This window comes from Eleutherodactylus coqui, chromosome 12 (genome assembly GCF_035609145.1).
Source record: "Eleutherodactylus coqui strain aEleCoq1 chromosome 12, aEleCoq1.hap1, whole genome shotgun sequence".
NCBI lineage: Eukaryota > Metazoa > Chordata > Amphibia > Anura > Eleutherodactylidae > Eleutherodactylus > Eleutherodactylus coqui.
The window spans coordinates 27,284,351-27,293,970 of NC_089848.1; the positions used below are offsets into that span (position 1 = coordinate 27,284,351).

The 9,620-nt window shown below is 50.6% G+C and overlaps 1 protein-coding gene across 1 annotated transcript; it reads left to right on the forward strand.

Annotated features, from left to right (window-relative positions):
- Positions 1–1,638: 1,638 nt before the first annotated feature.
- Positions 1,639–8,798, forward strand: LOC136586450 (eukaryotic translation initiation factor 1b). The gene is made up of 4 exons (XM_066584538.1): positions 1,639–1,859; positions 5,426–5,589; positions 5,746–5,847; positions 8,417–8,798. The coding sequence occupies exons 1-4, from the start codon at positions 1,829–1,831 to the stop codon at positions 8,459–8,461; spliced, it is 342 nt and encodes a 113-aa protein (XP_066440635.1). The 5' UTR covers positions 1,639–1,828; the 3' UTR covers positions 8,462–8,798.
- The last annotated feature ends 822 nt before the right edge of the window (positions 8,799–9,620 follow it).

The following is a 9,620-nucleotide window of genomic DNA, read 5'->3' on the forward strand; positions in this document are numbered from 1 at the left end:
GCGAGGGAGAGAAAACCTCCCTCGCTCAGACGCGGCTTGGCTCCGTACTGCCGGGCGTATTTGCGCCTTCAGGATTGTGCTTTCAGCCTGCCGCTAATTTCTCATGTATGTATTTGCGGAAGCATGTCCGCGCTATGGACGGCCGTAAGTGAAGCGTGACCGAGCGATGCCCTGGCTTTCATCGGCTTCATTCAGACGTGTCTTTTTACGCAAACTATTTGTGAAGACAGTAGCGGCTCTTCCTGGCCGTGTGCGTCATAAGCGGCGTGAAGAGATCGCTCAGCCCTATCTTTGTCCGCGTTACGCATAGACTTCTATGGAGGCAGAGAAAAAGGAGGGAGTTACCTGCGGACAGCGCTGCGAAAAGCAGACCGCTGCGCTAATTAGGCATTTAATTGCCATTCCGAACGTTTCTTCCGGTCATTGTTTGCGATCGGTTGAGCGTGTTTTTTTACCTGCAGCGCCCGATGTGAACGGCATTAAATACGCCAAATAACGATGGAGCGTTGTGCCAGATAAATCATTCATGTGTGATTACGCTCCGCAGCGGCGCACATATTTACGCATGTGCTTGTGTGAATAAGCCCCTCGGGCGGATGAAGAGGAGCGCGGTCTGCCAATTACTGCCGTTATAATCACCGGACAATACGTCTTCACTGCGGCTGCGAAGCGCCGGCCGCCACACGAGCGCAGCCTTTTTTTTTTCTCCAAATCTCAATTCGATTGCGGGCGTGCCGCGGAACGGACGGCTTCCATTGACCTCAATGTAAGCCGTCGGTGCAAAAAGAACAGCAAAATGGAGCGTACTGCGATTTGTGTTCCGCACCGCCTGCTTTAATTCAGCTGCGGACGCCCGTGACTTCCTACAGGCGGCATGAACTGCGGATGGGGTCACCCGTGGACGTCGGGCCTCAGGGGCGCGATACGCAGTGGATAGAACCGATTGGTTTCCAGGGTTTTGTTCACAAGCGTATTTTTTCATGCAATGTGCGATTGTGTGAAAGCATACGCCGCCGGACCGATCCGAATGCGCAGGTCACAGGCAGAAAAGCTGCGGCGCACACAAGCGCTGAATCAACGTGACGGCGGATTCACGCAAACGACACATTTCCACATGTGAAAAAGCGCGTGAATGGGCGTTTCGATCGCAAAAAAACCCAAAACAATGGATCTGCTGGCGCGGACGTATCAGCGTCTTCACATCTCCTACTGCGTGTAGGCGAAAATACGTCCCGTCCGGGTGATGTATTCACCCTCGTCTGAATAAGCCCTCATTTTGTATTTTTCAGCGCGCACAAATACGCGCCGGAGCGGGAGTACATTGCGGCCAACACGATGCGCATGCGTGCGGCTGAGACGCGCTTCTGCCGTGTGAACAAGCCCTACATAACAAGGTATCGGGGTAAACAAGCCACGGCCACGCCCCTCACACCCTTCCCCTCCTCCCCACTGGACAACCAGCAGCAGCTTCCGGCGACAGCACTGCGCTCTGGGAACTGTAGTCCATTTCTGTCTCTTCCCCCTTCAAGTCAGCACGTACAGGGCAGTAAGAAACTACAATACCCGAAGTGCCACGTCAGGGTGGGTACGTCACGTGACCGGTGGCTGAAGCAAACAGCTAAAAAGCCGCAACGCGGCCATTTTGTTCTAGACCGCAAGCAAGCAGGTTTAGGCTTGTTGTAGGCCTTGTTGTAGCCGCGCCTCGTCAGCCCCCGCCCGGCCTCCCTGCTCCGCTCCTGGCACAGCTTTCCACAGCAGCTCTAGTCCGCTCATCATCCCCGGCCGCCGCCAGCGTTTCCTCCGCACTCCGTGCACGTAATAATATCGCATGTCCTCTATCCAGAACCTCAACTCTTTCGGTGAGTGCCGCCTAGCGGCGGGGAAGGGGGCTGCTGGTTGTGGTGACTAGCCGTGTCCCGTCTCAGCCGCTGCAGCTCTTCTTATAAGATGGCGCCGCGTGGTTTTTGGCGGGAAGCGCCGTGTCCGCTGCCCTGCGGTTGTCGTGCGGCCTGTCATGGTCGTCGGGGGAGCAGCGGCCTGTTGTGTGGTGAGGCCCCCTTACTGATGGCGGCTCTCCCTGTTACCCGCTAATACCGGAGTGGGGGTCATTCTCTAGAGGTGGTGCTGTGAGACCCTGCTGTGCTGCACACCGCCATGGGGGGCGCTGTTCTAAGCTGTTCTCCCCTGTGGTCCTCTTACCTCAGGTCGCTAGTGGGCTGTATGCTGGTTGGACGCCTGTTTGCACCTTGTCTGCCCCCTGCTGGTGGGATTGGGGGGCGTCTGGTGACTCTAGGCCCGGCTGTAATGGCGATCAGATAAACCTCCCGACTCCTCTGTGTGACCGGAGGCCGGGGTCCTGAATGGTTGCCATGGCACCCGGCGGAGATGGCCTCCGCTCTGTACGGTCAGCACCGCGCCATCTTGCTGCAGAGACTTGGCCCGCTCCCCAGACACCGGGGCTTATCGTATGCGGTTTCGTTGCAGTGTGTCGGTGATGCTCGGGGGTTTTCCAGAGAGAATACTGCTGATCGCTGATTGGCCGGAGTCCGTTGCTCGGTCGCCCGCTGACAGCGCTGCAGTAACAGAGGACGCAGCGGATGCCTCCTCGGTGTAGTGGCTGGTGCTGGTAACTGCAGGCTGGGGTCTCATTGGAATCACCGCAAGCTGTGCCTGCAGTTACCAGCTCCGGCCACCACACCGAGGAGGCATCCGCTGCGACCTCTGTTGCGGCCCTGTCGGCATGCACCCGCTCAGCTGATTGGCGGACCTGGGCTGATGAACTGTTGATGACCTGTCCTGAGGATCGGTGGTCTCCCTGGGAATCCCTTCTAGCAGCCGCCTCCTGTTGGGTGGACATGTCTTCCACTGGTGGGGGGTAACAGCGATTATTTTAATGTCACCTACCATCACTGGTCCGTGAGGGGAGATCACTGGTCTAAGGCCTCCGGCGTCCCCGATGGGGTCTTCATCCGCAGACTTTCCCCAGCTTCACCGCATGCACGTGTCTGCGACATGGCGGATGTAAGTGCAGGGGCCGGGGAGGGCCGGGCAATGTAAAATCTCCTTGCTACAGAACGGGGGGGGGGGGGGGGTGGCGTGCGCATCTGGTCACGGGGGGGGGGGGGGGGGGGGCTTCATCCAATAGATAGTGGCATCACATAAGTTTAAAAAAGTAGGAGTTTAATCTCCTTTCCGATTGGTGAGGGGAAACAAAACTTACCGGAGGCCTCCACACGTGAATCCTGCCGCGGATCTCCTTCACAGACCCTCCTGGATTCTGCGCCTGCCGGCAGTATGCCAGACACATTCGCAGGAGCCCGGGAAGTCTCCTTGCTCCCGGCAACCAACTGTCACCAAGAGCCTGGAGCGGTGGCCGGTGGTCTCGTTGAGCGGTCCCCGGTCATGTGATAAACAGGTAGCGATCTACCTGAGGCCGGTCTCACGAACGGATCAGAACTGCAGATGGCACACGAGCTGGATTACAGAATGCTCACATTAGTGAGTCGGAATGACATGCTATCTGTTCTATCTTACCGTGACCTAGAGCCTATTGTGCTCCATGGTTGTGGATATACCTATACAGCACACTGTGTACGGGCTGCGGGGCCCTGTGTCATCGCTGAGCGACAGTGCAGGAAATACAAAAACGGTGTACTGCGCCTGACCGCCTGTGTGAGTAGGCAGTTATGCGCAGTACATTACGCGGCCGTACGCAGGGTCACAGCCGGGCTCACAGATGGGATCCGCTGCGGGCCTCCACAAGTGGATCCCACATCCGGCCGTGTGAGCCCGGCGTTATTCAGAGCGCTACCTGTAATACATAGAAGCCCCGGGAACGCTCGCCTTTTCATAGAAAACACATTCCACGTGTAAAGTGATTTTCATGTTAAAATCATGTAGCACAGCTTTTTTTTTTTCTCACAGAATGGTCCCCCCCCCCCCCTTGTATAACAGTTTTGCAAGCTCAATATTCCAGCTTTCTCAGACTGATCTTGCTCTTGGTTGTGTAACCGCACCCTAACCTTTGTACAAAGGACCCGTGCATGACTGTTGGGCAGATGGAGTATACGCCACCTAGTGGCCGTGTGCTGACTGCCCGGTACTAGACTTGGGATGAGTAAAGGGGCTCCAGCAAGAACCTGAATGTTTATCATGTGTGAATGAGGCAGTAAACAGGCAGATCACTGAGCGACGGCCTGCTCACTGTGAATGGAGGCGGGAGGGCTGAGCGATCCCCGGCCCGCTAGTGGTGGTCGTTCCTGTGAAGAAGCAGAGGATCTACTATTGCTGGGGCCGCCTGCGGGCATCTGTCAGACCCCCAACAGACGGACATTGGTCCTGACTTGGTTGTGCTGGCAGCCGGCCTCTAGAAGCTGGAGACTAAACCTGAAGTGACGGTGACCTCAGGGTTACTCTTATTTGGCTATGTGTTCTGGGATCCCAAGTACGGCCCGACATCACTGAATATGACCGATATCTGATGCAGAACTCACTGCAGTCAGTGGTGAAACCCTTCACTAAGCTCCACAGACCTGCTGCAGTCTAACTTGTGGATTTGTAGTTCGGCTCTGCTGTAATTCATGTGTGAAGCCGAAGGCCGCCTGCAGACATCCGGGTCGGATCCGGCAGCGAGACCAGAGTCCCTGCAGAGAGCAGCGCGTCGCTCACCTGCTCCCGCCGCCCCAGGTGTTTGATGTGCCAGCAGCCGGCGAGTGACGTTTCTGTTTATGGCTCTGCGAACCCCGCACAGAAATGGAGCATGCCGCGGTTTGTTTGCCACACGAGACTTTGCGCAGACAAATCGCGGCGGTCTGTATAGGATTGCACTTGTTAACGCAATCCTATGGCAGCTTCCACGGGCGGAAATTCCGCGGGAAAGGCCTCCGGCTGACGTGCACGGCTCCATCTCCAGTTCTGTCCTTGTGTTCCTGGACAGAAGTCGTCAATAGAGACTTCCCGTGGCAAACGTGTCTGATCCATTGTATATATTGGCTGAATGCTCACTTGGCCGCCAACTATGAAGGGTATACGGGCGCATGTAGGGTCTGTGCATAACTAATAACCAGGTCATACTTGTACTGTGAGGTCAGAGGGCCTTTCCCAAAGCTTATTGGGCCTGTTGGTGGCTGTAGGACCTGAGGCGGTGCGGGACAACTGGGGCATCTGAATGACTAGCATGGGATACTAAACTTCAAGGAAATGTCTCACAAGGTACATCTACCACCTGATGTGTGATCACTGGGGGCCCCTTCTGTTGTCCCCATAGACCCCAGTGAGGGTGAGGGTCAGGGTACATACATGACCACAGGTCCAGCAGGGAGGAGTAGGGTCTTGTGACCCCTTTCTTTAAGGAGGTTGTGATGGGGTTATGTATGGCTTCTCAAGCTTGGTCTTCAATGTAAAATGTTCCCTGTTTGTCTTTCAGACCCCTTTGCTGATGCAACTAAGGGTGACGACTTACTCCCGGCAGGGACTGAAGATTATATCCATATAAGAATCCAACAACGAAACGGCAGAAAGACTCTGACCACCGTACAGGGCATCGCAGATGATTACGACAAAAAGAAACTTGTAAAAGCCTTCAAGAAGGTAAATGTCTCACTAAGGTTATACCGGCTACATGAGGGGGCTGGTAATGCCCGACCCGAAGACCCTGAAGGGAGAAGTTACACAGTAGTTGTAGAATATCCATGGCTACGACACTGAGCGGCTCCTTGTGAAGTCATTGTTCTGTTTCTGTCCTAGAAATTTGCCTGTAATGGTACTGTAATCGAACATCCCGAGTACGGTGAAGTCATTCAGCTTCAGGGCGATCAGAGGAAGAACATCTGTCAGTTCCTTATGGAAGTAAGTAATGCTGGCTTGTACGAAGGACGGGGAATCATTGCTGCTGCCTCACCGTGGGTACATGCGGTACATACACTTGGTGCCGATGGGGCGTCTTAGACAATTGAACGCAGCATTTTAAATGCAGTCTGCTCTATTCGTGCATTTCCGTGCTTCTTAATGCACTTGATCACCCATTATAATGATGCGGTGCGTTAAATGCTGTCAAACATGTCTGAAAACTCCATTCACAAATGCGGCTTTCTAACACTCCTGTGTGAGGGCAGCCTTAGATAGCTGTCGGCCGAAAGAGCACTTGTCTAACAGCACTCTTGCCTGATATCCCATACATACCTGGCTGAGCCTGCTTGTGCTCTGAATGCAGAAAGCTCCTGCCAGACACCAGTGGCGGCTTCTTATCGACATTTTTGTTCAAAGACCATGTGTATTGTGGGCCGTTTCCATGGACTATCTCTCAAAACTTGTTGAACGAATGTGAGTGTTAATCATGCGGTGTAGATGCATAGAAACAGTTCACTATTCAATCGCAGGTGTTTAAACAGACTTCAGTCAGCTTTAAAACCATTGCTGGATCGTGGGCTTGACAATCAGTGTAAACGCTCTTCTCAGTGTGTCACATAGAAGGGGAATCGCTGAGCGAGGAGCCTGCAATCCAGTGGTGCCTGTAAACACTGCGTGAGCGCTGACTACCTTAGCAGTGATGTCAGCATTCATGCAGTCATTTACCTGACTGTTGGCTAATGTAAAAGCACCATTAGATCGAACACCTGCTGAAATCAGGGGAGGGGTGATTGTTTGACCAACTAAACAAAATTGTGTATTCAAAAGCCAATACACACGCTGTCAGACAATGGCTCTTTTCTTCGCACTAATGAAAAACACTCATCCAGAGATTCTTTCAAAAGCTAATCCACGTACTTGCATAATACTGATGTTTTTTGTCTTTGCCTATATACACGCCCACTAAATCGTCCCCTTATCTTTACATGTAGTGGCGAGAATTTCAAACTCTTTAGTGTATACATCGTTTGAAAGCAAAGTCATTTAGTCGTACGGTCAAATGACAATTGTGTGTGAATTACTCTTAATGTGATTGTTCCCAGCAAGAGAAACCAAGTAATCTTCTAAATATATCTTTGAGTGGCTAACAAAATACATGTTATAGCAAGCTTTCAAACCTACTCAGGGGTTCTTCCTCAGGCATAATGAAATGCTGAAGAGGCATATATAAGCACAGACATGGATGTGATTAATTTGCACTTAAAGAAATACCACAACAGGAATAGAGAAATAAATATTTAAATAGTCCAGTGATAAAGATGGGAAGGGTTTTATGGTCTTTGAATTAGTGTTAGGAGGTCACCAGACCAGAGTGTTATATACTTAGATCTATGCTATAGATTTCTCATACTTCCCAGACACTCATGAATCCTCTTGGAAGAATTTAGGCCTCTACTGAAAGCGTCAAAAGTTTAAGTTTGTACTCCCAAATTCTTCCTTGGGTTTGTGACTTGAAATTGCCTTTTTAATATAGTGGCTTTCATGTGTTCTACATTGTATCCATGACCAGAAAAGTGCTTGCCACAGGTAATTCAGTGGTTTTTTGTTTTTTTTCTCCCTTCCCTTGTATGGCCACCTGCAGACAGCCCGCAGCAGGACCCGATCCAAGCCCCTGCAGGGACCAGTGCGGCGCTCACTTCTCTCGCGGCTCCGGCTCTTTAATGTGCCGGCCAACCGGCTCATTCGCACAGCAGAGCCGGGAGTGACATTTCTGCGTGGGCCTCTGCGAGACCCACACAGAAATGGAGCATGCCGCAAATTGTTTTCTGCGTGAGATTTCACGCGGACATATCACGTCCGTCTGCCAAGGATTGCGTTTTTAATGCAATCCTATGGCAGCTTCCATGGGCGGAAATTCTGCGGGAAATCCTGCTGCAGAATTTCCGACTGTGTAGGGGGCCTATGGCAATGAGCTCTTTTTTTTTTTTTTTTTCCCCTCCAGTTTTTGTCCTTTTTCTCCAACATAACCCTGCCCCCCCCCCCTCCCCCACAGGACACTTACTGCACAGAATCAGATACACGGCATCAGATGTGGAACACGTGACTGTCCCTGGGATCTTATAGTCCTGCTGTGTGTTGGGATCCGTATCCTGTCCGCAGTCCGTACATGTCAGCAGGTCTTACAGCGCCTCACATTGAAGGGATACATTCCTTTTTGTGTCAGAGGGCAATGCACTCCTGATTATAGGGTTCCTCAGATTTGGAGGTTGCCTGTAACACAGAAGCAGAGGGGCCAGGAATATGATGGTCATCCTTGTGTAGGGGTATGAAAGTTGTTTGCAGATTGTTTTTGCGCTGCTGGTCATCCTAAACTGAGCCACATTATGAAACTAATGATGATCCAATACTAAAATTTGCAACACTTGAATACCCCATAAGTTGTAAAGTAATCACTTGTGTTTGGCAATTGTACTACTAAAAATGACTTATCGATATGTTACTCTGGTTATACAGCTGACATTTTATACAAAACTGCATCGTATGCTAATTTCAGTTCCTGTTCTTGCAGATTGGCATTGTTAAGGAAGAACAGCTGAAGGTCCATGGGTTCTGAGATGTGAATTCTATCCTCCTTTCCTGCCACGGCCGGCACTCTTCAAACATGACTTGCAGTAGAAGGACTCTTACTACGTCTGAGCATTTGACTCTAGGTCCTCTTGTGCATGATTACACTAGTCAGCAGCCTTTTTGCATATGGTGTGTAATACATCAATTCTTATGGAATTTTGGGTGTAGAATTCAAATTTGCCTTTGGAAATGATGTATCTTGTAAGGTTTTTATGTAATTTAGATTTGATTTTCTATTTTTTAAAAAAGTTTGTGTTTGTGCTCTCCTCCTTTTCTTGTGAACGATGTATATAAAATTAAATCAGTGACTATGCTAAACTCTTTATTTGGATCTAATGCAGTGGATGAAGTTTGAAAAAACTGTCCCTAGATGGCAGAGCAATGTAGTTGTGCAGGAAGGGTACCAGCATTAACCTATAGAGGTACTGCTGTTTAGTGCGTGTTGTAACCCGCATGAAGCACTTCTCTTCATTGTTAACTCAGCGTATTGGTATTTTTAGAGTTTATTACCTCAGTTTGCTTCTTTGCTGCTTGCCTTTCCTGTGTGAGCTAGTGAAACATTCTGATATCAGAGTTCTAGTTAGTACTATGGCAACTGGTAAGCTTCATTGTGTAAACCACCCCAACAACTTGTTACCTGTCAAAAATTCACCCCAAAGAAAGCCAATCACTGATTTAGTTAAGAAGGCTAATAGGGAAGATACAGCTTATCGTCTCCACGACTGCACCAGCTAAGATGATCTTCCCCTGATAGGACTGGAATAGGCTATCCTGTTGCTGACAATGTTTGTATGGATTGGGATATCGTACCCAAAGTGGACGTGCACGTTGCCAAGGTAGCTAAACATACGCCTCCACCATTTTGAGGATGCTGCATTATCCGATGGATCGCAAGGCTGAAAGCCTTAATAAAAAAAACAAAACTTAAGGAGGCGAACTCAGGTCTGCTTAGGCCTGGTAGTGCAGCCACGTGTGTAGCCAGAATACTGCATATTTGGCTTGGTCAGCTGGAAATGCATGTTGAACAAGATGCCGCGTTAACAGATATTAGTGCCGATGATTAAATTGGTGACTAGCTTTCTGGCGGATTCTGCCACAGTCTGAAGCTAGCAGCGAGATCTGCGGCCTTATCCAATTCTGCCAGA

Coding starts and splice junctions, on each gene's coding strand:
- LOC136586450 (XM_066584538.1), top strand. CDS start 1,829: ATGTCCTCTATCCAGAACCTCAACTCTTTCG. Junction 1,860..5,425: donor CCAGAACCTCAACTCTTTCG/GTGAGTGCCGCC, acceptor TTTGTCTTTCAG/ACCCCTTTGCTGATGCAACT. Junction 5,590..5,745: donor TTGTAAAAGCCTTCAAGAAG/GTAAATGTCTCA, acceptor TTTCTGTCCTAG/AAATTTGCCTGTAATGGTAC.